The 19,590-nt window shown below is 31.5% G+C and overlaps 2 protein-coding genes across 13 annotated transcripts; one reads left to right on the forward strand and one right to left on the reverse strand.

The window, feature by feature from the left end:
* Positions 1–1,131: 1,131 nt before the first annotated feature.
* On the forward strand, positions 1,132–5,227 carry LOC137820900 (filament-like plant protein 3). Of its 10 annotated transcripts, none has more exons than XM_068625212.1 (6): positions 1,184–1,578; positions 1,721–1,782; positions 2,068–2,322; positions 2,625–2,802; positions 3,220–4,472; positions 4,785–5,227. In XM_068625212.1, the coding sequence occupies exons 3-6, from the start codon at positions 2,212–2,214 to the stop codon at positions 5,109–5,111; spliced, it is 1,869 nt and encodes a 622-aa protein (XP_068481313.1). In that variant the 5' UTR covers positions 1,184–1,578; positions 1,721–1,782; positions 2,068–2,211; the 3' UTR covers positions 5,112–5,227. The 10 variants fall into 10 exon arrangements, with proteins under 10 accessions (XP_068481322.1, XP_068481313.1, XP_068481315.1 ...); XM_068625214.1 differs by lacking the exon at positions 1,184–1,578 and adding an exon at positions 1,932–2,013 and having other exon boundaries at positions 1,599–1,782; positions 2,122–2,322; XM_068625216.1 differs by lacking the exon at positions 1,184–1,578 and adding an exon at positions 1,932–2,013 and having other exon boundaries at positions 1,599–1,782; positions 2,132–2,322.
* A 4,128-nt stretch (positions 5,228–9,355) lies between these two features.
* Positions 9,356–15,387, reverse strand: LOC137821868 (fatty acid amide hydrolase-like). Of its 3 annotated transcripts, none has more exons than XM_068626657.1 (21): positions 15,304–15,387; positions 14,983–15,088; positions 14,559–14,668; positions 14,383–14,443; positions 14,098–14,285; positions 13,424–13,553; positions 12,739–12,816; positions 12,490–12,637; positions 12,244–12,356; positions 11,985–12,060; positions 11,826–11,897; positions 11,691–11,742; positions 11,448–11,519; positions 11,266–11,346; positions 10,969–11,069; positions 10,789–10,881; positions 10,526–10,594; positions 10,372–10,436; positions 10,185–10,246; positions 9,897–9,992; positions 9,356–9,592 (listed from the first exon to the last, which is right to left on the reverse strand). In XM_068626657.1, the coding sequence occupies exons 2-21, from the start codon at positions 15,080–15,082 to the stop codon at positions 9,512–9,514; spliced, it is 1,848 nt and encodes a 615-aa protein (XP_068482758.1). In that variant the 5' UTR covers positions 15,083–15,088; positions 15,304–15,387; the 3' UTR covers positions 9,356–9,511. The 3 variants fall into 3 exon arrangements, with proteins under 3 accessions (XP_068482758.1, XP_068482757.1, XP_068482759.1); XM_068626656.1 differs by having other exon boundaries at positions 15,209–15,387; XM_068626658.1 differs by having other exon boundaries at positions 15,195–15,387.
* Positions 15,388–19,590: the final 4,203 nt, after the last annotated feature.

Here is a 19,590-nt window from a genome sequence, read left to right on the forward strand (position 1 = left end):
GTTTCTAGTTGTTACCATGTGGACACTCTAAAGGGTTTCTTTCCCGCCCCATGGTGGGTGCCAAAAATGTTCTTACAAGGTCGAGTTCCTCTTAGAGTGACTCCTTTTGTCTTCGTCTTCTCGTCCTCACGGCTTCTAAGCTTAATCATCTCTAGTTTGTACTTCCTTTCTCCGAGATGAGCGAGGTGAGGAACCTGCGAAGGTGCTTCAATGCTCAAGTTAGTCCGAGAACAATATGTAGGTGAGTTAAGAGTAAAAAATTACCTTTGACACTGGGTCTCCTCTGGTATTTATAACTTTGGGATGAGCCTCAGTTGTCATGGGCTTAAGGGTGACAATGCGGGCTGGCCCGCCCCGCACTTGGCCCGCAAAAGTGAACCGGGTTGGCCCGCCCCGCATAGAATTTGCGGACTGATTTTTCTAGCTCGTCCTGCATAAGAGTTGGCTCGCGGGCCTACAGGTTAGTACGCATAAGAAATATTTTTTAAATATTTTTTTTTGAATTTTTATTTAGATGCATTAGGTAAATGGTTTGATAATATTATTTTCATGAGACATGCGTAATAAGATGTAATTAAAAATTTCGAAATCTGAAATATGAGGCTACATGAAGAAAATATGGGGGTGCAAAAAAAAATTTATACATTTTAAAGTTATACGAGTAATGCAGGCCAACCGTCCCGCCCCGAACTTGGCCCGTGCGGGTTATGCGAGGCGGGCTAACGGGTTGAAATAAGTCACTCGCCCCGCGTTTTTTTCAGAGGGCTGGCCCGTCCCACTTTGCCACCCCTACATGGGTCTGCTTTTGGATTTAAGCGAAAACTCAATTGTGCCTTAATCATAGTTTATAATTAAACTGGTTTAATTACAGTTAATTACGAGTTTATTGTCTGTTCTTAGGTTCATTCGGCCTTGTCGACCGTTCGGTAATATAAGTATAATATGTATCGTTTTTGTTAACATATGAGTTTTGGTCCAATCCCCCATATTTTTGTATTTTTTTTTTAATAATATTTTTTTTCATGTAATGACATATGATTGTTGTTATTTAAAGTGTTAGAGGAACTGAGATATCAAGTTACATGAAAGCTTTTATAATTTAAAAATAAAATCAACTAATATTGAATCATCATGACATTGTACAACACTTTTAAAGCGAACAGAAACTTCAAGCATCTGAGTTATTTGCCCTTAGAATTACTTGTAGCTTTGTGTAGTGCGTGCGAAGAGGAAGCAAAACAGGGGTCAGTAGTGACAGGGTAGTACCCGCAATTTGCGTTCAAGAAAGGACAGAGGCAGGAACAGACAACGTAATAGCAGAAGCACAAAAAGTGGCAGAAATAATAACACCAAGAACAAGACAAAAACAGAGGAAAGGCAAAACAATTTTAACGGCTGTAGTGAATCGCAGGAGCAATAAGCGGGAATAAGGCAGAGTTTGTTTGAATACAATCCCGACAAAGTTACCTTACCTGCACATATATGATCTACAGATGATAAAATCAAGCTAAATCAGTGGACTTTTTCAGACCCCTTTCACACTTCCACACTCTTATCCTATTTCTCTGTCACCACATGGTCCATCTCCTTTTCCCAATATCTCTTTCCACATCACAACACAAACTTCCTTCAATAATATCTTCCATCATTTATCTTAACTTTCTCTCACATTTCCCTCTTTTCTTCCTTCTATTCATTTCTCTGTCTTCTTCAATCTTAGGATTCACCACTTGCTAGATCGACAGTCCATTCTCATGGCGTGAAATTGGGGAGTCATGGTAGGTGCGTAACCCTCACACTCTGAGTTTTGTGTATAAAGGAATATCATAGTAGATGGCCAAAGGATAGACTTCAAAAAAGTATTTTTTTATTTTATTTTTTATTTCCATATTTCTACATTTGACCACTGATCCCTTAATGTTAAAATCTAGGTAGATGGGAGTGGAAAGTGAATTCTAAGCAAAGCTCTCTCTCATAACTACTTTCTGTTTTCTTTGCAAGTTACTTCTTAAGGTTGAACACCTGGCTCTCACATTCTTCTTTTTTAATTGTGGGTTTTGCTTGAAGTTGCCACATTTCCCTGCTTCCTCTTATTCATTCCACTGATAGCCTCAGATCCAGTTCTGTTCAGGCTAAAGGGTTTGTTGGGGGCACTGGTGCTCATGTTGTTGTGTGAAGGCATAAGGAGGTGTTGCTTTGCCTAAATTGTGGATGGACCGGAGGAGTTGGCTATGGCGCAGGAAGTCATCTTTGAAAAGTCCAGGTGAAACTGAGAGTTCTGGCTCAATGTCATCTCATTCAGAAAGATTCTATGATGATCAGGTAGCAGCACCCCCTTTTAGTTCTTTATATTGTTAGCTTCTTTTCTTGCATGCTATCATGGTTTAGTTATATTTGTTTTCGTCATTTTCATTTTTTCTACCCACTAGTCAGTTGCCTGAGATGATTTGAAGTTTCCAGGCAAGCAGAAACTGTTTGTTTTGTAGACTTGACATGAATATAAGTTTCTAAAGCTTACATAGACCATTCATTCTGCCCTCATTTTAGTTTGAGATTCTGATTGTTCAAATATTTATAAATTGAGGGAAATTTGATGAATGGTGTTTCTGTACCATGATGTATAGGTATATACCACACATACTACACCTCCAGAAGTCATGTGCGAGGAGGGTGCAACAAATGATGAAGAAGTTACTGATGTGAAGACTCTAACACAACAGTTATCTGCTGCTCTATTAAACTCTAGTGCCAAAGAAGACTTGGTAAAGCAGCATGCTAAGGTTGCTGAAGAAGCTGTCTCAGGTATCTGTTTTTCGACCATCTTGCGTATGAATAACTTCCCCTTGATTTGACAAAGTTTATCTAAATGACAAATCAATTGAGGCTTTGAGCATTTGCAATCGACTTCCTGTTTGTTCAAGTGTTGATCTTAGTTATGGTTTATGAAAATGAATATCTAAAGCTATCCAAACATGATTCAGGGGTAATTCTAAAATGTGCTTCACCTGCTTGTCAATGATTCATTTCGCCTGCCTAGGGAAGCCATGGCTATATCCTAAACTTCTGCTCTAGGGGAATTATTGGGAAGCCGTGTCTATATCATAAACTTCTGCTCTAGGGGGATTATTGGGAAGTTTAATCTAAATTTTTTAAAGAAATTTGTTTTCTGTTCTTTTTTCGGGCTAAAATATTAACTAATTACATGGCTTTTGGGATTAGGCTGGGAGAATGCTGAAAATGAAGGATTGATTTTAAAACAACAACTTGACGATGCAAAACAGAAAAACTCAGTTCTTCAAGACCAAGTTAGTTATCTTAATGGGGCACTCAAGGAGTGTATGTGGGAGCTTCGACAATCTAAAGACGAACAAGAGCAAAAGATTCATGAAGCTGTATCAAATAACTCTTGTGGCTTGGAATCCAAAACACCTGATCATGAGTGGGAAGCTGTTGATCCTGCTGCTGCATTAGTTCACTCTGATCTTCACCGGAGGCTTGAAGATATGGAGAGAGAGAATTCAAGTCTTAAAATAGAGCTACAATCTCGACTTGAGGAACTAGAGTTCAGGACCATAGAAAGGGATTTGAGCACTCAGGCTGCTGAAACAGCAAGCAAGCAACATTTGGAAACTATAAAAATGGTGGCTAAGCTAGAAGCCGAGTGCAGGAGACTGAAAGCTGTGACTCGCAAACCATTCTCTGCTAATGATCACAGATCTTTAGCTGCTTCTTCAGTTTATGTAGAGTCATTTACTGATAGCATGTCAGATATTGGAGAAAGGCAACAAGTACTTGAAAGTGATATGCCGAAATTGGGAGGCTGGGATCTGAATGAAAACACTGCCGGAGAAAATCACACGGTCTTTTCAACTGAGATCAATCTGATGGATGATTTCCTTGAAATGGAGAGGCTTGCTGCATTGCCAGATACTGAAAGTGTAAGTAGCTTTCCCGTTGTAAATACTGCATCTGACCAACTCAGTGTTGGCCATGGCACAATGAATGCTTTTGTGGAAGGTATGGTTCAAAAGAATGCTGCATTGGAAAGGAAACTAGAGAAAATGGAGGCAGAGAAACTTGATCTGGAGATGGATATAACCGAGTACCAAAAGCAGCTTGAAGCATCATTGAGCAGGATAAAGGAAGTGGAGTTAGAGGTAGTAGAGCTTCAAACTAAGTTAGCTCTTGCAAACAAATCAAATGAAGAAGCATATGAAAAACTAAAAGCAACTCAAGAAAAGAAAGAGATAGCTGAATCAAAACTCAGTGTTGCATACACTGAAGCAGAAGAATTGGTCTCAAAAATTTGTTCGTTAGAGGAAGAGATTGAGAAAGAGCGAGCTTTGTCGGCAAAGAATTTGGCCAAATGTGGGAAGTTGGAGGATGAGCTTTTGAGAATGAAGCATGAAGCTCAACTCCAGCAAAAAACTGAGATTCTTCCCGGAGAAGGTGTTAATAGTGAGCTAAAGCAGGTCAGTTTGGTAACACACAATGCGAACTCCACAATTTAAGCCTTCTTCGATGTATTCTATATTGTTTAAACACACACTGGCTAATAATCTTTCTTTTTCTATGATGAATATTGTCAAGTGCATGATGCTCAAAACAAAGATTTAGTTGAAATATTAACATGTGATGCAGACTCAAATTACAGAAGATCAGTTGGAACTGCATTTGATTACTAAGTAGCTAAATACAAGTGATGGTTGTTGTCTAAATATGTTGCATAAACAATGTTGTACACAAGTCTTTTCATATAAAGAGCTTAGCATCTTTAAATGCAGGAGAAGGAACTAGCATTGGCTGCTACTAAATTTGCTGAATGCAGAAAAACCATTGAATCTCTTGGACTGCAGTTGAAGTCCCTAGCAACATTGGAAGACTTTCTACTGGATTCAGAGAGCCCTATGGAGTTAACATGTGAAGTTAGACCAGGTCCCCACAATGGTGATGAGCAGTTGAAGAACTTACATAGTAATTTGAGTTTGATCAAAAGAGATTCTGAACCAGTTTCACTAAACTCATCATCTATTACCCATGAAAAAATCCGTAATAGTTTTGGTAGGTTCAACCCAAGAAGCAAAAGTGTAAGCAGAACAAGAGATCACTGAAAAATAAGGTGAAGAAAAAAAAAAGAATTTGTAAATGTGGTCAATAATGATTCAACGTGTATAAATTTCAATCTTACTTGTTTACATATAAATAGTACCCTTTTGCAGAATTAAAATGGCTCACGCATAAATATTAGAATTACAGAGTGGGTTGTGTTCATCCATGTCATAATGCGCTAATACTCTTTTGAACCAAAAGTTGATCTTTCATGTAATTAGCTATCCAAGACTTAAATTCAAAAGTATTGGTTAAATAAATACAAATCTGTTATCTGAATTCAAGAGTGGAGGTAATGCCAAATACTATATTTTTTTTCTTCAAATTTTCATCTCAAATTATTGCTTATTTTATATAATTTTTAATTTATATTAATAAAATTAAACTATTTATCGTTTTAATAAATAAATATTTACTTTATTTTATGCTTATTTTTCTACAGTTATTACTTTATATATCTCTTAATTTTAATTTATTAGAATATCATTAGAGATGATAAGTAAACTCCTTCAAAACTATGTTAACCAAGAATAATGGTATTGATTAACATGGATATGAATAATATATATTTTTTAAATTACTTACTGTACAAATGTGAATGTGCACATATTTATTTTATTTTAAATTACTAAATATTATTATTTTATTTGATATTCTATTTTAAAATTTATGAAATTATAAGTTATAATAAAATGTATATTTTTTTTAATATTGAATTTTTTTATAATATCATATTTTTATTTTTATAAAAAATATTTGGGCAAGAACGGTGGAAGGTATACCTGGTATGCCTGTTAACCGATAATTATGAAGATAACGGATACATTTTATACTTTGTCACATATAAAAGGATGAATATAATAGTAAAAGCATTAAATATAATAGTAAAAGCATTAAATAAATGGATATCAACAAATTAAAATACGCCTATAACCCAGTATAAGATGATAAGAAGAAGATTAACATATGAAGAGGAAGAAAAGCATAAAAGTAGGAGCAATTAGAAGTATCAAAAACTAAAAAACAATTTAAAATCAAAACCTATATTGATTAAGGCACCTATTAATTCCAATCAATTAAAAAATATATAATTATCTCGTAATAGACGAAATATTTGTCTTGATTATTGTGAAAGTTTTAGATTTCTCACCTTTTTCGTGAAGATGATGCTAACAAACTTGTTAATTTAAAATTTATTTATAAAGAATAATTTTATCTATACCTATATATATAATGGAGATTTCCCCATAACTGTTTTTGATATATATCTATAGACCCATAACTGTTTTATATATATATATATATATATATATATATATATATATATAAAAGTTAATTTTATTTTTAGTTATTTTGTAATTTTGTAAATATTAAAACAGTTATCAGGATTGTTTTTTGAAATATATTTATTTCTTCAATTTTCACTCACAGTTTTTTTTCAATTTGAATTTATATTTGGAATTCTAATTATCGTTTTTCTCTTCTCCCTCCTACTCACTTTATCTTTTCTGTTCATATCACTTCCATTAGATAAAAACATTCTTTAAGATAAGAGTAATAAGAAGAGCAAGTATGTAAGTGAGTTTTTTTTTTTCTTGGTTGTTTAATGGTTAATGTCACTAATTTTTATCATTTTTTTTACTATAGAGCATTCAGATTGCACAGGTACAAAGAGTTATCTTGACACCATTGTTGATGTGACATTGACGGGATGACGAATGCGATCTGAAAAGGGGTTAGAAAACAAATATTTTCTTAAAGTTTGTTATGAAGTTTCTCATCTTATTCTTCTTCTTTTTTTTCTTTTCATTATTATATTTCTATTTTTTAGTTTTATGTTAGTAACAACAAATCAAAATTAGTGATTCACAAGAATGATGACCTTAATTCCTTTAAGGTGCAAACGACATTATTGTTGATGTGGACATCGACTTCTCTTTTTTAGTTTTATGTTAGTAACCACAAATTAAAATTAGTGATTCACGAATCTTGACATCATTGTTGATGTGCTGAGAGGATGAATGAGTCTTGAATACAACATTCTTGTGGAGAGGAGGAAAGGAATTAGAAAATAAATATTTTCTTAAGGTTTATTCTTCTTCTTTTTTCTTTTCATTATTATATTTTTTTTTAGTTTTATCTTAGTAATAACAAATCAAAATTGGTTATGTTTATTTTGTTATAAATTTAAATTTGTTTAATATAGTTTTTACTGCAACTTAATTATTAAAATAGTAGGTTGAAACTCATAAATGATGAGAGAAAATGTTTCTATCTTATTTTTACTTAGTGATATTTGATAAAAGATATGAATACACATAATAATATACAATATAGTAATAATAACAAAAATGCGGATGCACATGCGCTTTAGCACCTGTGTTTCCGCTAGTTGGTATAATAGACTTCTATCTTGTCTTTTATTAGAATTTTTTATTAATAAGTATAGATTACCTAAGTATCGTTTTTCTTAGGTTATTTAAATATGAGTTTTTGTGTAATCCTTCCTATTTGCTTGTATTTTTTTTTTAATAATATCTTTTTCATGTGGTGACAGAGAAATGTTGATACCTGATGTATCTAGCTGGAATGTCTAATTTCATAATAATGTTTGACATGAGAGGTTTTAGTTAATTCGATTAATATTTCAACAAACAAAATACTAAAAATCCACTTAAACTAGTTTAGTTATTTCATTTGGAATTATGAATTTAAGATAAACTTGATGTTACAATTCTCACGTCAAAATCTTATACTGTGTTTGGACAGAGAATTTTAAAAGAAATGAAAATTTTAGAATTTTATTAGAGAATTTTGATTGCTTAAAATTAGAGAATTTCAAATTTTCTAAAACATAAGATTTTGAAATTCTTTATATTCTTAAATTCAAATTGTGTTTTTTTTTTGGTTTTTTCTTAGCTCAATTTTGGTTGGAGTCTCGTCTAGTTGACAAAAACTAAAATATTATCACGATGATAATTTTTCAGTTGATGTCGACTAAATTTTTTTATTAATGTTAAGAGGAGTTCTTTTGTGATTTATGTTGTTGTAGATCACTATTTTTCTTACTAGATATTAGTTGGACTTTTCTTGACCAATGTTGAAAAGACTATTTTTTTTCGGATCTAAATTAATTTTTTCAACAAACATCTATCATGATTTTTTTTTCAATGTTTGCAAAGATTTTTTATCAATAGAGAAGTTATTTTTTTTAATAATTTGCTATGATTTATCTTTTTAGTGTTAACTCCAAAACTTTCACACAACATTAATTAGATTTTTTTTACCCAGGTTAATTAGGAAAACTTTTGTGAGCTGACATTGATAAATAAAAAAGTAAGCAAGAAATCACCATGTAAAAATAACTTTGATCAATGTCAATCTAAATCTAAATGATTGTAGTTAGACTCAAAGGAATTTCAATTAATTAATGTTAATTATAACATCCTAATTTCCTTGCCCAAAATTATATCATGAAATTTAGTGTGTACTTATAATTTACATACTCATAATACTCATAATATTGTATTACAAAATATTATTCATTTTATAAATATTTTTAAATATATACATCATGAAACAAAATATTTTCTTTATTTTCTCTACTAAACTCTTCAACTCCTTATTATTGAGACCCATCACCTCTAACCTATGCTCCCACACAGATTAAAAAGATAAACATAAATAGTGTGTTTAAATAGATAATTTTAAAAGAAATTGAAATTCTAGAATTTCATTAGAGAAATTGAATTGTTTAAAGTTAGAGAATTTCAATATCTCTCTAAAAAGTAAGAATTTAAAATTATTTATATTCTCAAATTCATGTTTTGTTTTTCATAGTTTTCCTTTAATTTGATTTTGGTTAAAATGTCATCAACTTGATTAAGATTGAAACATTGTTAAGATGGTAACTTTTCATTTGATGTTAAGAGAAATTTTTGTGTGATTTATGGTGTTGTTATAGACTACTATTGAAGTCTTCTCGACCAATGTTGAAAAGAGTATTTTTTTTTTTTTACAGATGTAAGTTAACCTTTTAAAAGACATCTATCATGATTTTGTTGTTATTGATGTTTGCAGTTGATTTTTTTTAAAAATCAACAGAGAAGTTATTTTTTTTAATAGTTTGATACTATTTATTTTCAAACTTTGACATGGTAGGATTTTGTTTACCCATATTAATTACAAAGTCCACTTTGTCATGGGTTGAGTTATAGGATTATGTCCATTATATGGGAAGTAAAACTAAAAGGTAAAAACTAATATCTAATAATCTAATTCAAAGGATAGTACAAGAAGCAGCAAAGGACTAAAAATTATAATAATAATAGTACATGAAATTCACCAAAAGAAAGAAAAAGAAAATTGGTGAGACAAACCAAACTATTTATTGAGCTTCAAACTACATGGCATCACTATCAATCTTCTTTCTCAGCAAGTCAAAGTAAACCTTTGGCTTTCTGTACTCTGAGATGCACATAACCTGATTCAACACAGAACACCATATTTTCAATGCCAACCAAACCAATACTTATCAACTTTGCAAACTCACTCATTATTATATTGCAAACTTTCATAGTCTTCAGTCTCTCACATACACAAAATAATATATTCCTATTTGATTACATCACTTAGTATTGATTATTCAATAAAAAAACCAACTTTACCTGTAAAAATATATACTACATTATTTTTATTTTGTTTCTTATTTAAAAAAATATATAAAAAATACTGTAAATAGTATTTTTATAATTAAAAAAAATTGTTTAGAGAAAAAGGAATTTTACCTGCACTGCAAATGCCAAATGGATGAGTGTGGCTTCAGACCAAGGCCTTCCAATAAACTGGAGCCCAATAGGTAAACCTAATCTATCGAATCCAACCTGTGAAATGGCAAACACACAATTATAGCAGATCAAAAATAGGTAAAAATACTGTGAAGTTTGATTACAATTTAACTTCTTTATGAACTAATTAATAAAAAAATCATTTTTTTAGAAATATTATTTATAATTTATGTATTAGTAATTTTAGTTTAATATGAAGAAACTAAGTAAAAGTGGGTATAATCCTACCGGAACAGTGACAGCAGGAAGTCCCAGAAAGTTTCCTGCTATGGAATAACGAACAAGTGCAGCTGAAAATTGTGGCAAAAAAAAATCAATTTTTGGTGCTTCATATGTAGAGTGCTACCAATAACTTCAAAATAACATGCTGTGCTTAATGTCATTCTTAATCAGATGAATTTCATTTATGCTGTACCTCCATTCACGTAGTCAAGTTCACCGGTCTGAATAGCATCATCTTGAATTGGATATGCAGTAACACTGTTACAGATAAACATCATAAATGTGTTACCAAAGTGCAAAACAAAAAGAAACCACCATTCTTTGATGTTTGAGGAAACAGGACAAACCCAGTTGTTGGTGAGACAATGACATCTGCCTCGGCAAATATTTTCTTGTGAAATTGCAGCTGGCGATTCCTGATCATATTTTTAACAAGCTTTCATTCAAAGAAAAAAGCTGCTGTAGGTAGAAATTCCTAATGTGACCAAATTCAGTTCTATGGACTTTTTTCTTAAGCAAAACACTATCTACTATTAGTTAAATTGTGTGTTCAAAAAACAGTAATTTTATTAATTAGCATGATTTATTGGCCGAAATTGTTGTATCTTACCTCATTTTCTGAGCTTTAAGATACTCCATGCCGCTGAAAGAACCATAGATGCTTTGTGCTACTCTTACATCCCATCCTAATTCTGCAAAATTCCTTTGGTAGTAATTTGGTGGTGTCAGCAACACTCCTCAAGCTAGAGGACAATACGGAGGAAAGGAAAAAGTTTATAAGATGACATACTTTTCTTTAAAAGAATCAAGTGCAGTAGAAGACTCAGTTCCGATTGTCGTATAGTGTGCCAGGCGCATTGCTTCTATCTCTGGTATGGTCACATCTATGATCTTGTATGTTTGAGACAGAAAGTTAGCAGGTTAGGAAGTGATGACTGTGATGAAGTGCTTTGAGAATTTTCTGCCTTAAAAAGATGGCTTCTTCCAAATTCACATCAAATAAGATATGATTTTAATTATGTGGGCAAAGTAGAAACCATGATAATATATCAGTGGTCACCATTAGCATTTTTATAATTTTCAGTACCTTCCAATTGTAATGATCCTGAAGCTGGTACAAAGTTTTGGAGCAGCATATTCTGACATCATTGCTGCAATCATCAAACCACTAATTGATGGAAGTAGTGGTTAAACAACATGATGTTAACCTATTTCAAAAAAATTGATAATCATAGTGCATATATTTGTAGCTGGCAACAGGTCTCTAACCTTGCCGTATTTTGCTAATTTGATGTCAGATATGGATTTTGTTAAACTCAGCCGTGGAAGATTTATGTTGGTCTGAAGATTACATAATGACATAAGAAATTCAAGATATTAGAACATGATAAAATTTAGACTCGGTCTCTAGAACTTGAAAGTTCAAATCTAATCAGAATTATATGTGATATTAGAAACATGGAAAGACTAATCCAGAGTAAAAAATCATTAATTTGAAAAATACGATCTTACCAATACACTGAAGATCTGATCAGATGGAATTTCACCACTGATAGCTGCATAACTATAAACAATGAAACAGTAGATGTTGTAAAACAAATGTTAAAACCTCCTTGAAGAAAATTTATCATAGAAAGGAGTACTAACACAATCAATGCATCCTCAACTGTGCCTGCTAGTATTCCTACCATTCCAACTGTCCAATTCAGGGGAAGAACTCTGAATGTAGCAGAAGATCATTCTCCTAAGTCATTACATTACAATCCTTCAAGTATTGAAACATGATGATAAAACAAAGATACCTACCCATCATGTGGTATACGTGCAAAAGTTGGTTTTAGACCAACAACACCGCAAAGAGCTGCTGGCATCCTTACAGATCCTGAAGCGATGAATGAGCAAACATCATAAGTAGTTCATCAACGTTTTCAATTATATCTACTCTTAATATTCGTGCACTACTGAGCCAGATTTAACAAGCAAATTCATATATATGAATCCTACTAAGCAATAATAATGAATGCTGATTTCTCTGGTCTTTCATGTAGAGATATAAAGCAAATACCTCCCCCATCAACACCAAGGGCAACAGGACACAGTCCAGCAGACACCAGAGAAGCAGATCCACTAGAAGAACCTCCTGCAATCTTATTGGTATCATATGGGTTTCTAGCAGGCCTACAAAGAAAATAAGCAAACATGCTCTTATAACCAACTAGTTCCACGAACATTCCTTCATTCATACTTAATTCACAAGACAATTCCTCCCAAGATGTCACATAATGTGAAGTATAACACAAGGTGCTCTTACCCATAATGTGGATTTATCCCACTGGTTCCAGAACCAAGTTCATGCATATTGGTTTTCCCCACAAGTATGGCGCCACATAACCGTAGACGCTTAACGCAGCAAGCATCATCGTTACACGGCCTTTCTTTGTGAAGCCACGTTGTACCTCCTTTAGAACAACATTTTTAGAGGCTTAAGTGAATCATGAAATCAACAGATAATCATTTGAATAGAAGACACCTTAGGGAAAACAATAACACGTTACACTACCTGTTGTTGGATAGGGCAAACAGTCTATCTCATCCTTGATAGCAACAGGAACTCCGTCTAACACTGAGATTGGTTCCCCTGCACACATAGTATTACATTAAGTAAGTATCTGAACATTGTTGAGTACACATAATATGTGAAACACAAATGAGGATAAAGCCTAAAGAAGAAAGGGCAATTAGTGCCTCAGTTATTAGTACTAATAGTCTGCAAATATGACAATGCAATTTCTGGGCTACTTCAATAGTTAAAATTATTGTTTTCTAGCTTCAAATATTAGAATATGAATATAAATGCTAACACTGTATTCTTTTAACACACTCTTTATTGTTGATTGAAAATTAGTGAAAAACACAAAATTGTGTTGGTCCTACTTCTTATATAATGAGATCTACTCCTTATTTCGTAGTTCCTAATAATAACTACTAATAAAAATTGTGCTAGGAGTGTGTTAGAAAATGTGTTTTCAGAACTCTTAGAATATAATTCATTAGACTTGTACGGTTGGCAAATGGCCACACATGTTAGTAGAAAGTGGAGTGGGGGAAATGTAAGTAGGATACATCTTATCTTTGGATGCAGAAATCACATATAGCCATAATTATGAGTTTCAATAGCAACAATCCCATCGGAAGGGATCACTTAAATGTTGAATTGAATTAACATTTGACTTGTTGTGAAGTACCTCTTCGATATCGATGAGTTGATTCAGCTGCTTGTCTAAGAATATCATCAACACTATAGTGAATAAAGAATCCCATTTGGAATGAGGGTTTTGTGGATTCATCAATAGCTGCAATAAATCGTTCAGCAACCTGCAAAAAATGAAAGAAGAAAGAGAGTTAATGAATATATTAGTACATCAAAATTCTGAAGTCAGAGCGAACTAGAAACGAGAAGGACTTGTGGTTGTAAGCATAACAGAAATACTATATATTGAATGTCCTTGTAGATGCAGATTATTAAATGTACAAGAATACTACCTTTCTAGTTCTTAAGCTTTTTCAAGTTTATGCTTTTAGTCATTCATCTAAATTTTGAGCTGTCAAAGTTTCTGATTTTTTTTCTCTTCATCGCTTTTAGAGCTTGTTATCAAGTAACAGCCATCGCTTTTAGAGCTTGTTATCAAGTAACAGCCTTAATGGATAAAAGTAACAATGACTTTGACAACCTAATGACGTTATTCATCAATTAACACTGTTTCTTGATGGTAAAAAACTGAAAGAGACAAAGCAGAAAAATTCAAGAACTTTAACCTGTCAAAATTTAAATTTAAATTAGAAACTAAAAGCAGAATTTGAAAAAATGTAAAGACAGGAAAAGATAATAAAACTTAAGAATATCAAACGATGAAAATACCAAGCTTGGTGTTATGTCCCCTGAACGGTAAGCTTTGGCATAATCCATTATTGTCCAGCGGCAGAATGAAGAATTTGTTCCATCAAGTGTTTCCTGTGAAGATACAGGCAAACAATCTAGTGCAAGATGAACTTTCTCAGGAGGTTGCAAAGAAGAGTCTAAGCATTTGACTTTTCTTTCTTTTATGTCTGCAAGAGTAAACAGAAACGGTGACCACTTTCTCTTAAGGCAACCTAAGGCCAAAGTTTTGCAATCAAATATGCTCATGTCCATAATCTCTCAAACCTTCAAAATCATGCAAGGGAACAAAGAGAGGCGGTTCTTGGAACTCGGCATTTGTGATAAGCTGTGGAAATGAAATAAAATAAAAAGCACTTGGTTAGAGATGTTCTTTAGAATTTAATGCTTACTGGAAAAGAAGTTCTTGAAATGGAAGAATACAAAATGGTCATGGAGCATACCCGGTGAATAAGATTGTTTCCCTTCAATATGAACAGTAGCAAGGTTCCAAGTATTGGAAACTCCAATAGATAAGTGAAAATCTTGACCAAAAGTCCAGTCATGCGGGGAGCTGTGATGGTAAAGATCATTAGTAGTATTTTGTGGTTGTGCATGGATATCATCCATCATTATCAAGACTCTTACAAGCTAACTTTCTGAATCAAATATCAAATCAAATGTCATTGTTAAAACTTAAAACACAGCACATGCAGACCCTTTCTGAACCTGATACAGTGATACATCATACTAGAGAGTAGTCAATGCTATAATTCTCACAAGAACTCAATGGAAAACCATACTAGGAGAACAACAAATCAAGATACCATGATGCTAGGAGAGAAAGAAAAAAAGAAAGAAAGAAAGAAAAGACAGTGCATGATGAACCTTTGACATTCGCTTGCAGGTAGAATTCAGTGCTGTAGGAGCCTAAGTCCACATCCTTCACGGGCCTGTAAACCACACCCTTACGTTTCAAGAAATCCATTAGCCCCTGAAGGATGTTGAAGAAAAATGTCAGAAGGGTAGATAACTAGTTATAGGAAGATTTGGCGGAGATTACTAAAGGAATGAGGTAGAAGTTCGATGTGCTTTTTGACCATGCATTCTTAACTGTCATGTTGATGGATAAAATCTGGTATGAAAACTAGTAGCCAAAGTGGTTTGCGTGAAATGGTAGAATTTACACTGATAAAGTTAAAACAAAACCTCACAATAGTTTTGATGTCTCTTTGGTGTGAAAAGCTCAACTACTTTTGCATGAACAAAACTTCAGAAATTTTCAACCCCAACAGTAGGGAATACCAATATAAGCCTTTTTTTTTTTTCTTACCCACACTTTACAAACTTTCACTGCAAGAATGTTTATTGTTTAATTACACTCTCTGTCTTTCATATACTTTCTCCTTACATCTTTTCACTGTTTATAAGTATCATTTTAGACTATATCTTAGTATTCGATATCCTAAATTATACTCTTTCTTCTTTTCTTTTTTTTTTAAGATTCATCTTAATCATTTACTTCAAAGATTTCATTTCAATATTCTAATTTTTAAATTTGATCAGTTTAGTACTTCCAACATTCTGATGAACTTAATTTAAAACACAGTTGATGTTTAAACCAAAAATAGTTAAGTATATAAAGTGGTGTTAAATGAATAACTGAATATCAAAATTATTTGTTAGACACATTTTCATGCCATCTTTACTATGTTTGAGATCATTTCTTATTTTATTTTTTGTTGTTTTCATACAAGTGAACATAATGTAACAAGTTTTATCAGTCACCGGATAGTTTAAAATGATGTAAAAAAAAACTATCCTTATTAAAGAGAAAATTTTTGTCCAAATTTAAAAGATAAAGAACTAAATAAGGTTTTTTGGAAGATAAAAGTATAATCTAACTTACCCTGAATAAAAATGCTCATCAAGTAAGATTATAGTGTATAACTACATACCAAAAAAGAACATGTTCAAAGCAAAAGCAACAAAGATTTATTTCTCAGAAAGTGAGTTGAAAATCTCTCTACCAGAAAACCAAACATATCATGAATAGAATAACATAGAAACAAATATTAAGGTCATTGGTGAAAAGAACAAGAAAAGAAACTTTGAAAGACATAAATAAGTCAACTTTTGGATGCTAAGCTAAGAGATAGCAATAAATTGGATTTAGAAGAGGAATTAATGAGCATCTGCTTCAACTTGTTTTCACCAATTTAAAGCATAGTAGCATGGTAGTATTAGTCAGATCTAGAAAACGAATTGTGTCAATGTCTTGTCATAATTTTTCTTACCATATTGTAGTAGTACTTATTTTGGTTCTAGGGACTAGGGAGTGTGCAGGTTGAAAATGGTGCTAATTCGATGGAGACCTGTTTCATCTGCCACTCCATTCTGTGTGACTACGAGGTTCCTTCTGTTACCACCACCATTTTTTGTTTTATTTTATTACTTTTCGTTGTAGGGCGCACCACCAAAGTTAATGCAATTTAATATATGAGTTGTTTCTACATTTATAGTGGTCCACTGCATCACATGAGCCTGTCCATTACTTTTCTTCTTACTGCAAAAATTGTAAAACCAAATAGCTTTGGTAGGGTAAGTGTAAAATATGAGTACAATGGCACATGAGATTAAAACAACTTTGCTGATGGGGACATATCAAGTTTCCGTAAGGGAGAGTAGTTGCTGTAACTTAAAGTGTATTATGATGATGATATTCATCATGCTGCTGCTGCAATGCAATTACTACTGGGAGCTCATAATATGGTGAAAAAAAAAACACAATGTTGTAGAGTTTCCAAGTGGTGTAATTTCTTTTTTGAAATGGACAATTTTTTAGGAAGCTAAATATATATGTTCGCATGGACTAAATTAAAGAAACAAGTTTTTCACCTTGTATTTTTTATTTTTAAAGTTTTTATGTTAGGCATCATTATACAACTTGACATATCAGTTAGGCTGACACCTCAAGTAACAACATTCATCTGCCATCACATGAAAAAAAATATTATTAACAAAAAAAAATATGGGAGAACTAGACCAAAATTCATATGTTAACAAAAACAATACATAGGTAGACTATACCTATTCATAAAGAATTCTAAGAAGAGACTAGCTGAAAATCTATTATACCAATAAAAAGATTCTCTATGAATAAATCCTAAATTAGCTAACTTATCAGCACACACATTCTCTTCACGAAAAATATGAGTAACCCTAAACCTGATTGTCCCACAGAAATTAAGACAAATATTTCATCGATTATGAAGCATACACGAAACATTAGTCCTAGCAGTAAACGCAACACAAACCAAATCAGAATCATATTCAAGTCAGACATTAGTAAGTCCCATTTTTTGAGCTTCCTCCATAGCATATATAACTTCATAAAACTCAACAACCAAAACAGTCTGAACTTCAAAAAAACGCTGAAAAAACACTAATAAATTTTTCCGTACTCCCATGAAAAATACCTTCTAAAGTTGTCGATAATCTTTCTTATATAATTCTTCTAAACAATTTTGTTGACCTGTCAACATATAAAGGACATCATTAAATTAAATTTAATAAATAAAACTATAGTAATAATAACAAAAAAAAATAAGAGGGTTGGACCACTATATCAATTTGACACGATTTATATTTACACTTCTACTTATCACTAAAAGTGTTAAATGAAAAATAATTATTTTATAGATGTGACAAGATTGGATATGAAATTATGAAGGCCTTTTGTAATAATGAGTTAAAAGTAGTTAGAACTTGCAGTGATTATAGAGACAAAATTGCCTAGTCAACAGGGCACATATAATTGTGGTGTATATAACTATAGTGTGTACAATATAAATTTTTAGTAGTGGTCACATGTGGTTAATTAATGTTCCTTTGGTTAGTTATATAAAAATAATAATACCATTTATCTTTAAATTTATAAATCTGTACCTTTTTAATAAGATTTATTTGACCAGAAGAATACCCCGAAAATTAGTCTTCTGTTTGCTTTGTAATTATTTCTCATGATTATTTTGCATTCATTAAATTGGGTTAAATTTTAGAATTTCAATTTTATTAATATTTTTTGTATTTACAGAATATGTGGGTCAACCTTTTAACTCGTGATTTATGCAGATGAAGTTATTTATTGCGTAGACTCAACGATTTGTATATGACTAAGACTCTAGTGTTGATGATGTTGTGTTATATGACAATAGTGTTAGTTGAGAAAATAAGGAAAGTGACATAATGAAGTTAACTATTTAATAATGAGCAATGATAAGAATAACAACTATTATTGCAATTATATGATGGCAATAATTAATAATACTTTATCTCTTATAGTTTTTTCAACAAAATTAAGTTTTCTTCTTATTTGTCTTCTTTAAATTTCAAGATGATATCATTTTTTAATTAATTTGGAAAGACAAAAATTAGTTAGGATAATATGTAGATAGAATAAGTACACTCAAATAAATTAAGAAAATTATAATAGTAATACATTTAAAATTGTATTGAAACTAAACAATTAAATGTTTTCCTAGACTAAAAATACATTAAAAGCATGTAAATAGGAACAGAAGAACTAATTATTAGAGATGATAAATAAATTATGTTTTATTCATATAATCCCAATGATAAGAAGTTCTTACATTTCGGTAATAATTATTATTTTTTAATTTGGGTATAAATATTATCCCAATCTTAATAAGAAGTTCTTACATCTGGGTAATAATTTTTTTTTTAATTTAGATATGGATATGAGAATGAAATGGATATAAATATATTTCATTAGTACTCATTTTAAATTAGTAAAACATTTTTGTATAATACGTAACTTAAAAATTTATTTTCATTATTTTGATTTTTGCTTTTAATAATTATTTGACTCGTTTGATAATTATTAAGTTCTTTATTTAGATTTTAAAGTATTTTCTCTCTTAACACATTTTAATTATACATTTTTAGAAAATATTGTTTATTATTCATGCTCCTTTTTTATTTTTGTATTTTTTTCCCATAAAAATATGTCTCACATCAACATTTTAAAAAATAATAAATATTGAATTGTTATCAAATTTTATTAGGAGTAATTGTTTTCCACTTTCAATAAATACTTGACATTAATTTTATAACAGCGTAAAAAAAAAAAAAACCACTCACCTCCATGGTTCTTCTCCCAATTTCTTTCTCTCTTCATCTATTTTTTTTATTCTCTTTTAATTTTCTCTTTCAATCTTCATTTATTTTAAAATCTGATTGCACCACGTTATAGTTGAGAAGTTAAAGAATATTTATATCCAATCAGATTTTTAAAGAAAGTAAGTTCATTTTTGCTGTAAAGATCTTTTATTCTATGTTTTTTCTTAGGATTTAGTCATCAATCTTGATGGAGGTCAGTTAAAAAGAATAATCCTCTCAACTTATTCTACTATATACTGAATTTTTTGTTCTGTTTGTATAACTTGCATTAGGCCCTTAAATCTTGAAGTTTAT

This window comes from Phaseolus vulgaris, chromosome 9 (assembly GCF_000499845.2).
Source record: "Phaseolus vulgaris cultivar G19833 chromosome 9, P. vulgaris v2.0, whole genome shotgun sequence".
NCBI classification, from domain to species: domain Eukaryota; kingdom Viridiplantae; phylum Streptophyta; class Magnoliopsida; order Fabales; family Fabaceae; genus Phaseolus; species Phaseolus vulgaris.